Source organism: Siphateles boraxobius, unplaced genomic scaffold (genome assembly GCF_051911475.1).
Source record: "Siphateles boraxobius isolate OS27281-9 unplaced genomic scaffold, OSU_SipBor_1 31, whole genome shotgun sequence".
Lineage (NCBI taxonomy): Eukaryota > Metazoa > Chordata > Actinopteri > Cypriniformes > Leuciscidae > Siphateles > Siphateles boraxobius.
The window spans coordinates 17,855,920-17,876,810 of NW_027508931.1; the positions used below are offsets into that span (position 1 = coordinate 17,855,920).

The 20,891-nt window shown below is 38.9% G+C and overlaps 2 protein-coding genes across 12 annotated transcripts in view; one reads left to right on the forward strand and one right to left on the reverse strand.

Annotated features, from left to right (window-relative positions):
• Positions 1-384: 384 nt before the first annotated feature.
• On the forward strand, positions 385-10,007 carry pigb (phosphatidylinositol glycan anchor biosynthesis, class B). Of its 6 annotated transcripts, none has more exons than XM_077193965.1 (12): positions 386-657; positions 3,895-4,024; positions 4,125-4,242; positions 4,808-4,912; positions 5,016-5,146; positions 6,470-6,610; positions 6,694-6,745; positions 7,929-8,140; positions 8,305-8,369; positions 8,451-8,664; positions 9,390-9,570; positions 9,811-10,007. In XM_077193965.1, the coding sequence occupies exons 1-12, from the start codon at positions 543-545 to the stop codon at positions 9,949-9,951; spliced, it is 1,605 nt and encodes a 534-aa protein (XP_077050080.1). In that variant the 5' UTR covers positions 386-542; the 3' UTR covers positions 9,952-10,007. The 6 variants fall into 6 exon arrangements, with proteins under 6 accessions (XP_077050084.1, XP_077050085.1, XP_077050080.1 ...); XM_077193966.1 differs by having other exon boundaries at positions 7,944-8,140; XM_077193967.1 differs by having other exon boundaries at positions 8,025-8,140.
• Positions 10,008-10,104: 97 nt separating this feature from the next.
• ccpg1 (cell cycle progression 1) overlaps positions 10,105-20,891 on the reverse strand; it is a 52,673-nt gene continuing 41,886 nt past the window's right edge. For 3 of the 6 annotated variants that reach the window (XM_077193959.1, XM_077193963.1, XM_077193958.1), the window contains 4 exons: positions 19,318-19,406; positions 17,232-17,357; positions 15,553-16,871; positions 10,105-11,063 (listed from right to left, as the gene is read on the reverse strand). In XM_077193959.1, coding sequence (XP_077050074.1) covers positions 10,871-11,063; positions 15,553-16,871; positions 17,232-17,357; positions 19,318-19,406 — 1,727 coding nt within the window. In that variant the 3' untranslated portion in view covers positions 10,105-10,870. Of the gene's footprint in view, positions 11,149-15,552; positions 16,872-17,231; positions 17,358-19,317; positions 19,407-20,891 lie in introns of all 6 variants that reach the window. The other 3 variants (XM_077193960.1, XM_077193964.1, XM_077193962.1) reach the window with 1 other exon arrangement.

Sequence of the window (20,891 nt, forward strand, 5' to 3'; positions counted from 1 at the left end):
ACAACATGATAGCACTGAGTCTGGTTGTGAAACCGTCGAGATTTAAATTCCCGAAGAAATGGGATAACCTTTTTACACGTGAGAATGTCTTGGTTTGTGTTTTTATAAGTATTAAAACAACAGTAGGCTACACTCGTTTTTTGTTGAGGTACCTTTAATGTTTTTCTTTAACTATGGTAACTTTTTAATGCCGTGTCTGCTGATGTCATCGTCTTGTTGTATTGTGTTAGTTTAGCAAAATCTTCTGCTGGAGTCTATTTCATAATATATATGCATATGCGTCTAACTGGTCTAACTACGATTGCAATCGCTCAGTCGATTGTTCACGACCGCTCCAATATGGCTGACGAGTATTGATGAAACGGCCGCTAATGAGGCATCTATGTATATATTTCTATGGGACAACATGAACCAAACACGGAAATGAATCTAGTTTCCAAATTTAAGGCAGAAAACACTCAGTGAAAGCGCCAGAAAATGAACATTTACAGTCGGAGTTAAAATGCTGAACATTGAAGCCCATTTGAGGTTGATGTGGAGACATGGAAAAGATTCGAGAGCGCTTCAAACAGAACCAATCCTCATGTGAATCAGTGAGACTGAGGAAGAGGAGCTCCATTCTGTACAGCACAGATGACAGGAGACCTCAAACACTTGGTGAGAGTCCTGAACCTAGGGTTTAGACTCACTTTACAGCCAAATGTATTTTAATGGGAAGAAAATCGTATAATAGATAATAACCATTTCATTAAATTAACATAAATTGGCAGGATTCTGGGAACTAGGCTACATGAATATTGCTTTCCATAAATCGTACATAGATCGTTCACACACACACACACACACACACACACACACACACACACACACACACACACACACACACACACACACATGAAAAAGGAATTACATTTTGAGATAATAATGCTAAAGATATTGAAGTATATTATTAAGACAATTAAATATATTTGTCTTAATATCTATATATTAATATCTACGTTTTCTCGGCCAATTGGGTCATTTACGTCAATCGCGTGGTAGTCGAACCTTTTTTTTTTTTTTTTTTTTTTTTTTTTTAGATAGCAGACGTTCGGTTGAATAACTGTTCGTCTGTTATAGGACAACTCGCTCTACGTTTATTTAAAATGAACAGCAAGAGAAAAAGTGAATGTGTTTTCCATTAAATGAATCCTTAAAAAAAAAAACGTTGCAATGAATGTGCTTTGTTTTAAATAAATCACACACAGTAAACAAAACCTTAACAAAAAAAAACTTTGCAATGAACTTTGCAATTTAGACGCGCAAACTGCGTGCCGGTGCGGTGAGACGTAGCCTACATGCTCGAGCAGATTCGGCTTGAAGTCGTTCATCCTCGGATGCGGCGTCGCGCGCGCTGTTACAAAAAAAAAAAAGCCGTGCACACAGCCAAGCGAAATGGGGTCTTGCGCATCCAACGCGTCATTTTTTGCCGCGCGCACCTTCGCTCTTGTGCGGACGCGTCTGGTATAAACAAGGCTTTACTCCGTGTCAGCGCGCGCTCTGATCGGTAAAGGTGCACAGACCCCTCCCTCCCGAATCATCTCCAGCACTCAGCTTCCGAAGCACCACTAACTCCGCCTCCGTTTCCCTCGTAAGATGATATTAGTATTTAAACATTCTCTATGATAAACAATGTTTGTAAAAATATTTTAATAGCACGGTTTTGGCGGTTATAGAGTTCTAATGACGGTGATCAACTATAACCGTCGGTCTCACGTTATATAATAAGCGTCACAACCCTATTGGTTACATAACACTTCCCTACTATTCGACTATGAGGTTCATAGTCGAATCAGACCTCTCCGAATCGAATCGTCGAATCCTTGACTATTAGAAGTCAGCCCTAAAAGGAAGAATTTGAATTTGCCACAGAAGTAATAACATCGCTGCGAAATCTAGTGAGAAACATTCACATTTCTCCGTTATTAACGGATCAAACAGCACTGATGTGGAAACCAGAAAGAAACATTGTGCCAAGAATTACTATCCATTGTCCACAGATCAGCAACATTCACCATGGATTTACTGTAGTAACACTAACCGCAACCATGGAAGTTTGGCAGGAATAGTAGGCTATAATGCCTTCAAGTAACATTACGTCGGTTTTATTTTGACATTATGAATACAATTGCTGCCCTCAAACTAATCTGTACTAAAATATGTTTGTTTATAACTACTACAATATTACATTTCATTTTTTCCAAGGAGATTTTTTGTTTTATATGCTCCTAAGAAGAGTCAATTATAGCTCCATAATTGCTCAAAGTAAAACAAATATCATACTTTATGATGTTAGTTTTCATTTAAAAAAGAATAAAAAAAAATAAATCAAGAAAATTACCAAAAACCTGGTAAACAGTAAATTTTAACAACATAGGTCTATTTAGATAAACAATCTGGCGACCATTAGGTTAATACACCAACAGCAAATTTCTGTTTAATAAAGCGCTCAGAAATGTGTGAGGCCAATCCACAGCCACCCCAAGACCAACCCCCCTCATTATTTAATATTATGTATCTGTATTATCATTTTTTATTAGTATTCATAATCAGTTGTATTATCCTATGAAGTTTAAAATGCAGACTATAGATTGCATGGACACGTGTTTAAGGATCATATTTTAGACCACAGGGAGGGGAGCTGGGAGAGTTATATATTTTGCTTAAGCCCCTTTCACACAGAGATTCCGGAAAATACACGGATAAAGTGACCCGGGATTTGACCCGGGTTCGTTTGATTTTGGTTCATTCACACTGCCAGTGATTTTCCGGAATCAGAGTGCGTTCACACACAACACGTAAAAATCCCGTAAAGACATGTGACATCGATGTGACATGTAATGTCAAAGCAGCATCTTAAGTTTGCTTTTGAGCTGCGATTTCTTTCTCTCTACGCCCTACGAAACTACGCTTGTGCATTTTATTTCTCTGATTCGATCATAAACTAGCGCATTACGTACTGTTTCACTAGCGTCCTCATTACAACACGGCATTGATTACGGCTTTTGTTCACACAGTGCGCGTTCCGGGACTGATCCCGGCAATGTTACTAGGTCCCCAACCCGGCATTGATCCCGGCATCAATCCCGGGTCTTGTTTGCGTTCACACAGAAGGCGTTCTGGCAAATTCCCGGCAATTTCCCGGGATCAACGCGCTGTGTGAAAGGGGGCTTTAGAGATATGTGTGCAGTGCATACTGTGAATGTGTACAGTTGTTGTGTTCTTTACAAGGAAAGGAATGTTTTTCAACTGATGCAAATGTACCACGTATGTATACACCGAGGAATAGTTTCTTAATATGGAAAGTGGATTGTACCATGTGTAAGCATGAGGTATACGTTCCATTTTTAAACATAAGCAACATGCTTTTCTACCTTACAAGGAAGTTGAAAGTTGCTCGGTGGTGTATATAAGCTCAATCCTCACTGTACTGACTCAGAGAAACGTAAAGGCATGACGGGGTGAAAGGAAGGAGAAACATAGAGGCATGAGGGGATGAGGGAGGAGAAACACAGAGAAAGCATTACAGCTGGCATGATGGGGTGAGAGGATAGAGAAATGGGGAAAAGAGAAATCTGGAATGAAGACCACCTCTCATGTAGCCTTATTCTTCTATGCCTGTTTCTCTCTGTCTGATACAAGTATAAAATAATAAATAGAGATATCTTGGCAAAATATCTGGTGTAGCTTCCGTGATTCAACAATAATGGGGAAAAGCATGATTTTCAAATCTACAGAAATAGTGCTACAACTAAACTAAAGTGAAGTAAAACATCCATTATATTAATCAGCATTATATTGGCCATCAGTGACCCTGCTTCTACTATCTGCATCTGCTAACTGTCATTTCTGCAGAATTCTTTGGCATCAGTGTCTCAGTTTTCACTGTCATATTCCGCCTGCTCAACTGCCTCCTTGTTCAGACCAGTTTCGTCCCAGATGAGTACTGGCAGTCCCTTGAGATTTCCCATCGAATGGTCTTCAGATATCCTTGCTTAGGACCTGAACTGCAAAAAAGTTGTTTAGTTTGAAAATAATACTTTAGAAACATTCACTGTAAATTAAATCCTTAACCTGTTTCTCACTTATGGCTACAAGACCTGGGAATGGAAGGAAGGCATCCGAGGATACTCTTATCCTCTCCTGTTTGCTCTTATGTATAAACTCCTGGATCTGATGAATTATGACACAGCATATCTATTGGTAAGACTTCAGTGTATTATATTGACAGCAAGTGTAATGTTTCCTTAAAGGTGGGGTATGGGATTTGGAAAACGACCGGCAGATTTTGAAAATACACAATTCAAATGGTCCTACCTTCTTTCCTCCAACGCTGGCCCTGACTCCACCCATTCGAAGAACATGGACGCGTAATCATGCACGAGAGAAAACTCAGATGTGCAAGAGATTGTAATGACGATTTACTACTAATCATGGAACCGGCTTTACTAACGAGACGCGCATGCGTCACAAGCTTTGAGTATGCGCACGAAGGGGGTCACGCGCGCTGGGGGGAGGGGGGTATGGTACGACCGTTTGATTGACGAACGTACTGTCCAATGATTCTCGGTGATCTTGGAAATGATTGGCTGGAGTTTTTCCGAGTCCTGCCCGTTCCACAGATGATTAAATTGCTTAATTTTCATTTCAGTGCTTCTAACTCAGTGGCTGTAAGTGGGTTAGGAATAGAATTTCAAGTTATTTTGAAAAAATGGACAAAAAAGAGAATCACATACCCCACCTTTAACATGTTTACCTGTTTTTGCAGGTGTTTTTGCCACGTGCTTTCCAGGCACTGCTGGCTGCATATGCCGACGTGAAGCTGTACCACCTCGTCCTGCAGTGGGAAACCCCAGATGTAGCCAAATGGACAGTGAGATGATGTTCCCTTGATAATCATCAAGCAGATACACAAACAATGCATTAAGCTTGAATGCTTTGTGTTCGTCCCACTCAGTTTTGCTGTGTTTTCTTAGTGTTTCTGTCAGCTGTGTTCATGGTTCACCTGGTACTGCTGCAGTCGGACTCTGACCAACACCATGGAAACGGTTCTGACCACCCTGGCACTTTGCTTTTACCCGTTACCCGGCTCCAAAATGCACAACAGGTGCATAATTTAGTATCCTATCTACACACTAGAGCTGCACGATTCTGGATAAACTGAAAATCATGATTTATTTGTTTTATATAGAGATCACGATTCTCCAAAACAAAATAACATGTACTTTTCTAGAGGTTTCGATGAAATGTTAATTGCTGGAGTCTATTTAAAAAAATATTTATTTAATTTGAATGATTAAAAATATATATATTTTTGAATGAATTATTCAATGAGTCACTCATAGAGACTAGATGAATCAGCATTTTTGAACGAATCTTTTGAATGGATGATTTAATGATAAATACATTTTTTATTAACTTGCCGTCACCTACTGGTGTAACGTTGTAATGGATACAATCTTTATTTGAAGCTCTATTTTGATCGCTATTGTAGACATCAGTGTTTAAATCTGAACTATAAACCTATATCCCAGAACTTCTGTGGTCATTTGAATGTTTGTAAGTCAAAAATGTTGATACTGTGTGGTTGTAAAGACTATTTGTGAGGCTGTTTCATACCTATATATATCACAACTGCTCCCTCTGTCTGCAGCACCAACGCAAATTTGAATCGCTGTGATAGTACCTTTCAAAGGTTTAAAGGTAGGGTAGGCAATTTTGGAGAGGCTAGCAAGCTAGTTTTGAAAGTATGAGATCCTACTATCCCAAAGAGCATCTCCAAAGCCACGCCTCCTCCAAAACACATGCACACGCACAGCACAAAGCGCTACGAGACACAGCGTTATATCACCTCATGTCTCAAAGAACCTAAAAAACTTGAAGAGTGCTGACTTGTACCACCTGACTGCTGCAGATTCATATCAGCGTTGATAGAAATGCATAAATTCGAGTCTGTAATTAGGGTTGCCCTCTCCTAATTACAGTAGTTCTGGCGTGAACGCAGCATAAGCTTGTTGTTTTGGTTCAGGATGAACTGTAAAGGTGGCTGCTGTTTGTTTGCAGCGCTCAGCATGGAACGCACTGATGACGTGTGATCTCTGCATGACAATTTGGAGGTATGCAAATACATACGTTGACAGGGAGGTAGGACATAATATTGGACGAACATTGTTTGGTCCTGAGACTTGCACAGAAGATATACTTTATGTACATTTTATAATATTTAGATCACTTCTATTATTGTTTGCTATCAAAATGTAAAGTTTCTCAACCAGAATAACAAAAGTGTTAATGAAAAACATTGCCTACCCTACCTTTAATAGACAGCGAATCTTTTAACAATGAATCGTGCAACTCTACTACACACTAGTGATTGCACAAACCTTTCAGAGACTCATAGATGAAACTTTTTTGTTTCTCTCCTTTTTAGCTGGAAGTATTTGTGTCTGGTGTCCTTGGCCGTAGTCATCCGTCCCACAGCTCTGATCGTCTGGCTTCCTCTGCTGTTCTATCATTTCTGTGTGGAACAGAACAAGCTGAAGCTCATCACACAGCGATGCATTCCCATTGCGTACATGTTGCATTTGTTTTCACTTGTAGTTTGGATACCAGCAATAATCTGTTAGGTAATGAATGTTTCCATCATTTGTGCAGGACTCTTGCATTGGCCATCTCGACACTGATAGACTCTGTGTTCTATGGAAAGGTATTTTTTTTTTACTGCTTTTACAGACTTTCTGATTGAAAAAATAATGTGTATTTCTCTACTGAACAAAAAGCCCAAGACACCAAATGTATTGATTTTTATTTCAAACACTACCAGTTTTGGAGGAATAGATAGTGTTGCTCACTAAGTCAGTAAAGATCATGCTGATGTCATATTTCAAACCCAAATCAAAAGACGTGAATCAGTGTAATTTTAATACACTAATTTAATACATTATTTATTATAATATAAATAAAAATGCTACATAGTTAATCTTTTTGATTTTCATTTTCAATTTACTTTTAGCTATTTTGTTATGTGCTTTTGTCATTTTTTATCACTGTTTCTATTTAACTTAATTTTCTTTCATTTCAGTTTTAGTAATTTTAGCACTTCAACTAAAACTTATTTTCATTTCTAATTTATGTTTAAGTTTTTCATCTAATATTTTGTATTTTATCTTATTTCAGCTTAATTTTTTTAATTAACTAAACTGTTTTTAAAATAGTTAAAGAATAACAATGACAAAAGGAACTGCATTTTGCATAAAAATAATGAAGTCTGATATAAGGATATATGAAGACTTCAGATGCAAAAGCCTCTAAGTCCATCTTAAAGTTTTTGTTTAATATTAACATTTTTATCAGGCTGCTATGTATAGGTTTCTACCCAAGTACCAGCATTTCTGAATAGGCTGAGGCTGGGATTTAGTGAGTTTAAAGTGAAAATATTTGATGAACGCATGTGCAGAGAGCATTCACTCAATATTATTATCTCATTTATGACAGAAGGGGCTTTTAGAGGCTTTTGCATCGGAGGTCTTCATATATAAATGTAAAATATAATATTTTATAATAAAAAATATATATTTCAATTCTAAAGTATCTACTGTATATACATATATTTCTTGCACTGAATATAATGCTATTGCAAAAAACGGTAAGGAATCATGAGAATAACAAACACAAGTAAAACATTTGGACATATAACAAGAATTAGGGAGGAAAATGTGCTCAATTAAAAATAATAATTAGTTTATTTTTGGATGAAATATGACCCGGACATGTTCTTGACAGTGTTTTCAATAAATTACCGAAACTGAAAAAATGAGGCTTTCAGGGATAGATCGAAGTGTGCATTGCATGTATCATCAGAATATCATCATGTGTTTGTATTTCTGAAGTGGGTCTTTGTCCAGTGGAACTTCCTGAAGTTTAATGTGCTGCACAATGTGGCGGAGTTTTATGGAGCTCATCCGTGGCACTGGTACTTCACTCAGGGTCTGCTGGTCGTGATCGGACCTCACTTACCGTTCTTCATGCATGGATGTTCACTGGCCACCAAAAAGCACAGAATCCTGCTAATAACCATCTTATGGACTACAGCCATTTACAGGTGCCCTAAGAAAATCCTTAACGCTTATCTAGAGAAAACATATCATATAGAGTCCAGCCAAGATGCCATAGCATTGTGTCAGCAACTTCTGCATGGACAACCATTTACGTTTTGGTTCAGAGACTGTATTTATGTATTTAGCTCATGAAATGTGCTTTTTGCAGTTTTCTCGCACACAAGGAGTTACGGTTTATTTATCCAGTGTTGCCATTCTGTATGATATTTTGCGGTGAGTATTTCTTTCCAAGTATTTAGCAGTTTGTGAAGATTTGAAACTGCTCTGAAGCTTTTTGTGTGCTCTTACTGACAGGTATATCTTTAGCGAAGCTACAAGCGTGGAGGAAAACTGCTGCTGGTGCACTGCTGGTGCTCAATCTGTGTCCTGCCTTATATACTGGTTTAATTCACCAGCGTGGCACTCTAGATGTCATGCATGACCTGCAACGACTGTGTGACATCAGCGACTCGCAGAACTCAACTGAGCTGCTGTTCCTCATGCCCTGTCACTCCACACCACTGTACAGGTGAGCATCTGCATATTCAGAACACAAACATGTTAGAAAACATAATGTTTCAAGCTTTTATGGCTCTTATAGTATGATGTAGTTTAAATATGGAGGAAAACACACATTTTATTCAGGTCCAAACTGAGCAAACATTTGCAATTTGGTGCAGTTGCTGATATTTATATGACCAAAAAGTAAGATGAAATTCTGATAGCTTGTAATGTAAATCAGTGAGATCTTTATAACAGTATAGCAACAACTTGCATAAAATGCATTTAAATATCAGTTCTCGCTCAATATCTCCAGATAATATGTAATGTTATTTAATGTTTATGATCAAATCTCTGTAGTTTTAAAACATAATGCAAAGCAATACAATGATGTTTAAGGGGTGAACAAATAAACATTCCTCTTAGCCCTGATGTATCATATTTGATACTCAATTTTCAACATGATAAAAAAAAGTGTATGGATAATCAAGTAAACCTAAGTTGTTTCAGTCCAGAAAGTGTATATGATTTTGCAATTATACTAAAAGGCATTAACTTACTAAAAAAAAAAAAAAATCAATCACATGACAGAAGGTGTGAAGTAGATTTTGTGCAAAAAAAATTTTTCAGCAGTTTTGATCATGTTGATCATTTAGAGGCCTTAGAAATTACATATCAAATACGATACAGTAGGCTTCATAGGGTTAAAGCAAAAAGATGATGTGACATCATGGTTCCCTTTGTGTTTTCTAGTCACCTGCATTGTCCCCTCAAACTGCGTTTCCTGGAGTGTCCACCTGATCTTACAGGAAATGAGGAGTATATGGATGAAGCAGCCGTGTTCTTCTCCAACCCTCTTCACTGGCTCAGAACATCTTTTCCATCTCAGTCGACGTTACCATCACATATAGTGCTGTTTGACTTCCTGCAGAAGGTAAAAGATCGAAAGCAATTAAATGTAGTCAAATTAAATCACTTGATGTTTACACTTACTGTAGAAACCTGAGGTGGTACTTCCCTGCAAGTTGTAAATCCAATTGCTCATGTGATTTGAGTAAAAAAATTTTTTAGAGCGCAAATGCTGCAGGACCTACAGTTTAATACTTCCTTTTAGAGGTTTGATTAAGTACTTAACTAATTTTCTTGAGACTAATTTTGTTTCTTTCTCTTTTAGGAGATTGCAGCATTCCTGGAGGAAAACAGATTTACCAAACAAGCCGAAATATTCCACACTCACTTTCCTGAAGGTCGAGTGGGATCGAAAATATTAATATACACCAGAGTATCTGGACTGAAGATTGATTCATTTTTATAGTTTGAAGATGTACAACCGATTGCAAACTTATATAAAGACTTGCTTTTGTTTTGTTACATTGTCTCCAATTTCATACCAGAATCACAAACACTTTTCCAGTGTAAAATCCAGATCTGTGTTTAGCATATGTCAAAGCAGGAAAACAATTACCAATGAAGCATAGAAAGACTTTTATTCTACAGTTTAAGTGCAACACTAAGCAGTTAAGTGAATTTGTGTTCAATTACATTAGAGCAGATGACTAGTGAATCTTACAGCTGTTTCAAAACAAGGAATGTTACTTAGCCGATATCCACACACAAAAAAAGAGAAATAGTGAAACAATTTTTTTGGAAATAGTGAACTATCAACTAATTAGCATGCTCAAATAACACAGCCAAGTGACAAGACCACTTCAAAGTTACCTTTATAATGATGCGCAATCTTTTAATTATTATTTTAAATCTGAACATCTGAGCTTTTTTTCAATATAATTTATTTTGATTGGTTATTTGGTCCTAAGCAAACTTGAATATAATTTTTTTTGTTTTGTTTTTGAAAACCATAGTCAGGAATTATTTAAAATTATACAATACAAAGTGCTTTTTGGTTACTAGCCCGAATTAAAATAATTTACCCACTTGTTATGCGTTCAAAACAATTTTCAATGATTTAAATACTTTTTCTACAAGTTCAGAGAATAAATCTGCCTCAAAAATACCTATAATTAATTCTAAACTGCTAAAAAAATGCAGTTCGTATTCTCTAACTTCAGTGCACTGCCATCACCGTAGTGCAGAAAGAGAAACACACTAGAATCATTCAACCAGCATTAGAACAGTATTTTACATGTGCAAAAATCCAAAGCATTCTTTAATCTCCTCCAAGATAAAACAAATGCAAAAAAGGAGCAATATTACAAAGAACTAAAATTTTTCTTTTAATATTTGGGATCGAAGGGCATGGGACCCAGCTCTATTTTGACATCTGTGAACTGCCGATTGGGGTCGCGTTCTGATTGGCTCCATTTCTTCGTTCTCTGAGGCCGAGGTCGTGGCTGCTGGTGCTTCCTCTGTTGCCGCTGACAATGACCCCATGCTTTACCCTTCGACCCCGGCGCTTTGAAGGGACGACTGCAAATTTACAAACAGGAAATTGTTTAGGGTTTGCCACAAAGCCTCATGCATGTCAACATGCAGACTCTACTGTTTCTCAGACCTATAGACAGAGAAGCAACAGAGACGAACATGGTTATGGACATGCTAAATGTAGTACAACATGCTAGTATGTACTAAAATGATCACAGACAAGAAATCACCCATCACTGGCTCTATTCTGGTTTCAAATGCTCACTTTTCACAATCCAACCAACCGACCCTTTGCTAAACTCTTCCTCATAAACATGACTGGCCAGTGGCCAATTCTCCCTTAACAACTGTTGCTATCCACCATGTTATCAGACAGGCTTTTGCATTTCTCTAATACAAGTCTAAATGGATATTCTGTGTGTTTTGATAGTTTAAAACAGAATTTTACAGAAATTATCTCAAAAATACAATAAATGTTGCTCTTTTATAGTAGTGACACAATGTATCCATAGAGGGTAGTGTTTTTTGTGTTTTTTTTTTTTATTAAAATGAAAACAGAAAATATAAAATAAAAGCTAACTCAATATTAATAAAAAAAAATTATATACGAAGTACATAAAAAGGTCATAAAAATAAATAACACTGGCCAGTGGATTTAACGGTTGCCTTCATTCCCAAATAAACAATTATAACATCAGTATAAGAACACCTACATTAGCCAAACTATATTAGTTTTACTACATTAAAGGAGAACTCCGGGCAATTTTTAAGTTAATCTTGATCGTTATACCTTTGTGAGCACTATCTATATAAAAAAAAAAACGAACCGGAGTGGTGATTGCAACACAGAGCTGTTCCCCTCAAATGCCCAGAGCTCCTCCTCAGCTAAAACGGCAGTTATGGGCAGGGGTGCACATAACTTTATCAGTGAGTTACTCAGATGAGTACCAGAAGATGGTGTTTGGTACTCACACCATATGTAGCGTGGCCTTATAAAGTGCAGTCTTCCTCACTGTCCTCCTCAGTGTCACGACCACTGTCCTCTTCAGTGTCCTCTGCTTCAGCTTCCTGCATGGTAGATGAAGATGCTGCAGATGCACCTCCCTGTCCTTGGTTGAGCCTCCGATTAGCTGTCTCCATCCACAGGTCAACAGCTTGCTTTGGGTCAAATGTCTCTGTGGTCTGCTTTGACAGGTGTATCTGCATCAGGGCTGTGAGACGAGCATGTGACAGACGAGATCTGTACTTGGTTTTAATTATGTTGAGATGTGAGAATCCCCTCTCACAAGCTGCACTGCTTAAAGGCAGCGTAAGAGACAGCTTAACCATCTTGTTGATGTTGGAGTAAGCATCTGGGTTACTTGTATTTACTATTTGGACCAAGTCATACACAGAAGAGGCTCCCAGGCGTTTTCCTGCCTGCTTTAAGCGCATCCATTCTGTCACAGTGGTGTCTTTAACAAGTTGTAATGTGGCCTCATATTTCTTGAGAATGCTGCAAAATGTTGCATTTCCAAAACTGTGGAGGTCTTGCATTTCCTGAGGCCATGTTGAAGGATCAAATACTAAAAATTGATCACATGACTTGAGGGAGTCATATCTGATTTCAAACTCTTCAGTTAACCCCCTGAGTAAGTTTGTCTTATCTCTGTCAGCATCAGCAATAGAAACACTGTGTGCCCTCTGGCCTTCACCATCAAGCAGAAGTGTGAACTGTCCAATGGCCACCATGAGTTCATCCTTACATTCTCCAATGGTCAGCTTTTCCTTCTGAAACCTAATGGATGTGGTCTTCAAAATGTTAACAATGTCAAGCATGTTTGACAGAAAGCACTGAAGACGCTCTGCGCAGATATGCTGGAAGTCACTGTTATCACTCTTAGCCAGTTGCATTTTAATGGCTGGCAATAGTCTTAATATTTTTAACAGCGTTTCATGCCTCCATGCAGGCCATCTGATATTATAAAACTTACCCAGCTTCACAAAAGATATCCCATTTTCTTCACACAGCTTCTTCAGTTCAGCAGTTTTTTTTTGCTCCACCTTTTTGTAAATAAAACTGCAGCAGCTTGACCACAGAGCGATTAAATGTCTCACAGTAAGGAACGTTGCGATCAGCTGATTTTGCGCAATTCTCCAATGTGTGTGCGGGGCACAGAATGTGCAACAAGGGAGTGTCCAACCACAGCAAGTCGACAGTGTTTTGGAACAACGCCGTTGTAAATACCGACGTTGACAGCAGCCCTGTCTGTGCACACAGCGACCAACTTTGTTGTCCAGTCATCCAAGCCTGTGTCCTGGAAAAGTCTCACAAGTCCGTCTGTTATGGCCTGCGCAGTTCGGTCAGCACCCAATTCAATCAGTCCAATAAAATCTGAGGTAAACTCTCCGGTGCTGGACACAGAAACAATGTAAACGATTTCCTGCTCAGTTTTTGTGATGCCCTCAGATCCATCAAAAAGCAGCCCCCAAAATTCAGCCGACTGCAACTTGGCTCGTAACTCCCCGCTGATGGCGCGGGCGATGCTTTGCATGATGCGCGTGCCCCCTTCACGTGAATGATATGCACCTCCGACATTTACTTCTAGCCGCTTCAGTAAAGGAATATCCTCAGAATAGGAAGACATGGGACGTGCGTGCTTAGCTTCATGGAAGGCGAGGAGAAAAATATTAAAACAGAGCTTGCCGCTGTTCTTCATTCAGCTTGTCTTGCCATCTGGCCAGTGGCCATCTGGCGACTGGACATTTCTTCTCGGCTAGCTTGTTTATTAACAATATCTTGAGCCACATTCGTGTGCTCCTTGCTCTTTTCATGTTTGTCAAATAAAGGATGGTTGAAATTCGTTGAGCCTTTATAAAACGCACCTGTTTTGTCTGCTAGATGTGGACTTGAGCGGCAAATCTTGCACCACATTTCAGTGCACTCATCGTTAGCTTCAAGCCACTGCACATCTTTGAGCCACTTTTCCGAAAAAAGTATTTATTTCGGCTCTGGCTCCAGTTGGAGTTTCTTTGTAGGTGGCGAAACGCCAAAAAAGCTGCTTAACGTCTGTTGCTTTTTGGACATCTCTGATAGTATAACTTAGTTGACAAGCAACATGTCGTGTGTAAAGTTAGATGAGAAGATCGGTTAAGTACGCAAAAACGCGGAGTAATACAAGTCGCATTACGCATTCCTAATTTTTGCCGGGCATGCGTACCTGCGTACCAGTTATGTGCACCCGTGGTTATGGGGGCATATACAGTACATAAAGGGTGTCTTTGTGCCTCTTAACAGACACAAAATGCAATTAAAATGTCTGTCCAACGTGAACAGGGCCCTTACATGTGAACAAGATGCGTTTAGCAACTTAGCCATTGTTTAAATTCACCTAAATAGTGTTTTAGATGGCTAGCTGTAGTCTCGCGCTGAAGTCCCGTGGGAACTCAGTTGTAGCCAAAGGTAAATAGTATATGGGAAGTCTGGTTCTTTTCCGCGAACCGGTTCTTTCAGACAGTTTGTTTCAATGAACCGGTCCAAGAAATGGTTCGCGTTTGTGCCGTTCCGAATTATGGCAACAGAATGCGAAAATAAAAGAACTTATTTTCATCGTCTTCCTTTCCATGACCTCGAGATTCTGCAGTTGTGTCTAGTTGTACTTCAACTTAATGCGCAAACTCCCATACAAGTACTACGCGCTAAAGATTACCGCATTTGCAGCGAACACTTTGACAAGGATGACTACACAGACACAACACAGCAGGGCCAGTTGAAGAAAAAAACTATTCCGTGGACGAAGACGGTTGCAACCACTATGGAGGTAATGTAAACTTTATTTATCCTTCCATTTTGGCGCCGTGTTGTGTCTGTGTAGTCATCCTTGTACGACACAAACGCGAACCATTTCTTCTTCACCTACACACTGCTATTTACCTTTGGCTACAACTGAGTTCCCATGGGACTTCAGCGCGAGACTACAGCTAGCCGTCTAAAACACTATTTAGGTGAATTTAAACAATGGCTAAGTTGCTAAACGCATCTTGTTCACATGTAAGGGCCCTGTTCATGTTGGACAGACATTTTAATTGAATTTTGTGTCTGTTAAGAGGCACAAAGACACTCTTTATGTACAGTATGTGCCCCCATAACTGCCGTTTTAGCTGAGTGGGAGCTCTGGGCATTTGCGGGAACAGCTCCGTGTTGCAATCACCAATCCGGTTCGGGTTTTTTTCTATAGATAGTACTCACAAAGGTATAACGATCAAGATTAACTTAAAAATTGCCCTGAGTTCTCCTTTAACATCATTTCATGTACTTATCAATTTAGATCATTTTTAAGTGTTGATATTGACTAAAACGTTACCGTAGTTAATGCGTTGTAAAAACATTAGAAACAGAGCATAATGAAGAATCCATTCCTGATGGATAAAATGTCATGTGCAAAGTAATATACAAATTATGGAAGTAAAGCAGGCTCATGTTTATAACTCAACTAGCTATATCGCCAAAGTTTAGTAACAAAGAAGATTATTTCAACAGCACAAAATGGCTTACCTTGGCTTAAAGTATTTTAAGTACGTATCTCCAAATATGTGTCGGTATATGTAGTCGTCCAGATCCTCAAACACATCATCGCTGAGACTGTGATATTCGTCCATTTCCTCAAGGTAATCCTCAACGCCACTAACAAAGTCTGTAAACAGCATCTGGTCGTGGATGAAGACGCCGTTATGGAAGAAATTATTGATGAAGCTCTCCAGCTCTCTCCAGTGGTGGAAATGGCTGACTTCTTTATGCAAATAACTGCGCAGAAGTTCGTTAAACTCATCCGCACGAATGGGGTCCATTGCCTTATTGAACAGACTCATCGACTCCTGATACGCACAGTCAAAAACACCCGAACAGCCTTTGAGTGGCATTTTCTGACCCATAGTGGTGTAGGCTATCCTATTACCAGGTTTGCGTGTGTTGCAATCAGCGTTAAAGAAAGAGTCAATGGTTGATTTGCGAGGATGTCGGTGTAATGGTTTCTGAGGCTGCCAATCTTCGGCACGTTTGTTTCCTTGCTCTTGCTGAAACGTTTGATGCTCGGGTTTCCTGGCTTGAAACCTCTTTTCATGGTTGAACACATTCGAGGCAGAGTCTTTGAAATGCCTGAACGTGGATTTAACGGAGTCGGAAAACTTCCGGAGATTTTCCTTAACCGCCTCTTTGGCCTTCTTGATCTGCTCCTTTTGATGGTGCACAAACTCTTTGGTGGAATTCTTCACAGCATCAAATGTTTCTTTCACCTTTCCTAGCATCCCATCCTTGGGAATCTTGGTCTTTACGTCCCTGTCACCCTTGGCTCTCTCCTCCTTCGACTCCACGTACAGCCTCTCCCAAAGATCAGAGCGCTGCTGCTCAAACTTCAACTTGTTTTCGAGCTCCTGAAGTTGAGCCTGCAGTTCTTCGGTCTCGGGATCCGTCTTGCTCTCAATATCCTCCTCTTTCTGACTCATTTCCTCCAGTTCCTCCTTCAGCTTGTCCGTTGCCTTCTGCTCTTTATCGAGATCTTTCCGCAACACCTGAGCCTCGGCCATCAGTGCTTCCCTTTGGCTCATGAAGTTGCGTAATTTCTGTTTCTCCTCCTGCAAGTAGCCCTTCAGTCGCTGGTTCTCGGACAGGATTGAGTCGGTCCCGGCTCCTCTCTCCTCCAGCTCTTGGATCTGTCCCCGCAGGTACCTCAGTTCCTCCTGCAGGGCCGAGAGAGATGCCTCTTCTCGCTCAAGAGTGATTTTAAGCTCCTGGTTTTCCATGGTCAGGTCTTTTTGCCGAGACTCCATCTCACTCTTGGTTTGGGTCAGTTGCTCATATAAATCTTGTCTTTGGGCCTGTGTTTTCAAACAGGAAGCCAAACTGTTAAGGTGGCAAGTTCACTATACAACCAAGTTAACTAAAACCATAAGTAACATTTTTGTTACTTTAAATTAAATATACAAAATATTTTTTTTTCAGCTAGTTGTCAAAGCAACATTTCTCATTTAAAATTAAGTTTACATTAATGTACTAAAATAGCTAAAACTAAAACTGAAATAAAGTTAATAAAAACTATAGACATAAAAAACAATAACTATAGTATCTCAATCATACTAAAATAATACTAACAACCAGTAAAAATTGGTGAAGTTTGTTGCAGCTATACTTGGTTTTTAGTCCCCCCTCCCAAGTAACCGTTAATGGAGACATGTTACCTGTAGCTCTTCCTGTTTGACTCTGAGATGCTGGTTTTCTTTAGTTATCTTATTCATGATGCTTGTGAGAGATAGCACCATGTCTTGCCTTTCTTCTAGATTTTCTCTTAGAATTTCAACCACTTCCTAAATGCATAGAAACAGGGCCGTGAGAATGGACATCCATTAAATTCTACTCTTCTGTTCAAAAGTTTGGGGTTGGTAAGATTTAACATGTTTTAAGGTCTCTTATGCTCACCAAGGCTGCATTTATTATATCAAAAATACAGTAAAAACATTTGACATTTAAAATAACATGTTTTCTATTGTAATATATTTTCAAATGTAATTTATTACTGTTATGTAAAGTTTTCAGCATCATTTCTGCAGTCTTCAGTGTCACATGATCCTTCAGAAATCTTTCTAATATGCTAAAAACAGCTGTGCTGCTTCATATTTTTGTGGAAACTGATATATTTTGTTTTTCAGGATTATTTGATGAATATAAAGTTAAAAAGAACAACATTTATTTGAACTAGAAATAAAATAGAAATCTTTGTAACTTTACAAATGTCTTTACTTTCATTCTTGCTGATTAAAAGTGTTAATATCTTATATACTGCTTGAAAAAAATCCAGGTCTGATTAAGAAAAGATCCTTAATATTTAGGGCAAAAAATAAATACATTAAAAACAGAGCCTGGGAATTTAAAGAGTGTGTCTTTGGGATTTTACATGCAAGATATAAACCTCTTTAGTTGAGGGGAAAATATTAAAGAACAATAACAACAATACAGCCAAAGTGGTATAAATGTAGAAGTGGAATAATAAACGAGTACAAAATTAAGATAAAGGACACTGAATCTGAGAAGAAATTATCAGCAGAAAAGCTACAGGATGATGAAAGCTGAAACAATGTTCACCAATGAAACACATAGGACAAAACAGAAAACACAGAGATGTGTAATCAATCAGAAAATTTAATCCAAACTAGTAAATACATTTGGCCCATTACTATGCAGAAGCCATGAATGTCAGCTTAAGTCTGGCGATGTGTGATGTTATTTTCTTCTTTTAAAGGGTTTTGGCTACTTTTACTCTCTGATGGAAGTAAAATAACGACAAACTGCTTGCCTGTATATAGTATGCTTCATCAATAAGGTGTACACTGACTGAGTTTGGTCTTTTTATATCACTGGTAGTGATTATACCCTTGGTATAGCCAGTGTTTTTAAAATGTCCTGCAACAGGGGGAATCCTGGAGTGTACCATAAGAGGGCAACCCCAGTACTGCAGCACAGTGCCACACAAGCATGATATAAAGTTAAGGAAACAATGTAAAGGAGAGCAATGTCTGTCTTTTACAGATGTAATGTTTGTTCTGCACATCGGGGGGAATAACATTATATCTCCCTTGTGGTGTAGATTGCAGCTTAAATGTACACAGGGAAAAGAGTAACCATGAAGACTTTGAGTTAAGCATACATGCAGCTTTCGAGTCTTAATGAGCTTTTCTGCATATCCTGGCCCTGATAATCATAACTTACGCTTGCTCCATTTCTAAATTAGTTTTTGTGAATGAATGAATGGCTCTACCTGTTGCTTTGGTTCTCGTCATCACCCGCTTGCACCACCTGCTGGTTAGGTGACTAATGGCAGATGGAGATTAAGCATCGGTACTGTACTGCTATTCCTGAAGTTCCCAAATGTGCAAAGTGGAATATTCAGCTGATTTTGAACCACTAAATTTGTCGAAGTGAATTTGTAAAGCGAAATAAAATGGAATGAAAATTGGCTGTTGAATATTATGGGTGTTGTTTTTAAACAGACTGAATATTTTGGAAATGAAGCTGATGAAACCATGTTGAATTTCAGCCCCCAAAAATGCAAGCCCTGAAAACACAATGCATTGAATTGCAAGCACTGTTAAAGCAATGCATTTTTTTTTATTACTGCAATTCAACATGTTTTCTTTCAAAGACATTTGTCATTATTTAACTTCCATGATCTCTAGGATAAAACGAGTCTTTGAATCTAAGTAACAGCTTTCAAATCTGCATTCTTTCTCAGGCTTAGTGAGTGGACTGTAACAGACAGGACTTACTTACAATGGCCAGTTCTCTCTTGGACGGCACTTCCAGCTCTTTCACGCGGCTCTTTTCCACAATCCTCTGCCTCTCCTGAACCTGCATTGTACCTGGAACACACACACACACACACACACACACACACACACACACACACACACACACACACACACACACACACACACACACACACACACACACACACACACACACACACACACTCTGATATTAATACTGTCTATAATGTACATATATCAGCAACATTTAACAGGTCACAACCTTTTTCCCACAACCAGGGTTCAGGTTCAGTAAAAAAAATTACAACCTGGACATGCTGTTTTGTATAATATAATCTGTAATACAAATCTCATGCAAACTTCCTTGCTATATGTTGATTTATAGAACACTGTTAGGACTACCAACCAGTTCATCTTTAAAATATTTAGCTAAACCAACATTGTAATGTTTCACACTAGAAACCCTAAAAGTATTCTTCGCATTTTTCCTAGAAGAAAAAGCTATTATGGTTGTTCTGATTTTAATTTTGCTGCCCCTACAGACTGGAATAATTTACAAAAATTACTGAAAATCAATACATATTTTTTTGTGTTTCATCTATTACAAAGTTGGTAATAATGCGTGCTTTGAACAACTTTAACGATTTCGGAAAGCTATAGTTTACATTTTTATTTATTTATTTTGTGTGCCTGTTAATGTAATGTATATACATAAAGGGCCCTATTTTAACGATCTAGGAACATGATCTAAAGCTCGCGGCGCAAGCACACTTAGGGCGTGTCTGAATCCACTTTTGCTAATTTAATGACGGGAAAAATGGTTGGCGCGCCCGGCCCATGGTCTAAAAGGGTTGTCCCATTTCTCTTAATGAGTAATGGGTGTGTTTTGGGAGTAATGTGCAATAAACCAATCAGAGTCTCATCTCACATTCCCTTTAAAAGCCAGTTGTGCTTGCGCCATGGCGAATTTGCTATTTACATGGCGGAATTTGCAAGCGGAAAAACCGAACGCTTCTCTAGCGAGGAAACGGATCAACGGGTCAAAGTATACGCACATTGTGGACCCACCTATAGGCGCATGTTACTAAAACGCTCTTTAAATAACAAAAAAAATAATATTGCGCCATTGACTTTAGACCAGGTTTCAGTTGGTCAATGGCGCAGTCTATTTCAGTTGCCTCAAAATAGCAACACGCCCAACAATTCGCCTGAACACACCTCGTTTTCAGACCAGCACGCCCATGGGCGCACAAATGGGCGCAAATGCATTTGCTATTTAAACAAACATCATTGAATATCCTGTGATGGGGCCCTATCATACACCCGGCGCATGTGTTTTTTGCTACTTTCAGCTTGACGCAGTTATCATTTTCACGTCCTTCGCCACGTAGGACGTGAAAATGATAACTGCGTCAAGCTGAAAGTAGCAAAAAACACATGCGCCGGGTGTATGATAGGGCCCCATCACAGGATACTCAATGACGACGGAGTAGAACTGTTTCAGCAGCTCCTGTGGCAGGTTGAATTTCCTCAGCTGGCAAAGGAAGTACAACCTCTGCTGGGCCTTTTTCACTATTC

What these genes read in the sequence shown, in the direction of transcription:
- pigb (XM_077193965.1), top strand. Translation starts at nt 543, where the DNA reads ATGGAAAAGATTCGAGAGCGCTTCAAACAGAACCAATCCTCATGTGAA. An exon ending in CAGGAGACCTCAAACACTTG is followed by an intron (nt 658 to 3,894) that starts GTGAGAGTCCTG and finishes TCATTTCTGCAG; the next exon opens with AATTCTTTGGCATCAGTGTC. An exon ending in GGCTCCAAAATGCACAACAG is followed by an intron (nt 5,147 to 6,469) that starts GTGCATAATTTA and finishes TCTCCTTTTTAG; the next exon opens with CTGGAAGTATTTGTGTCTGG.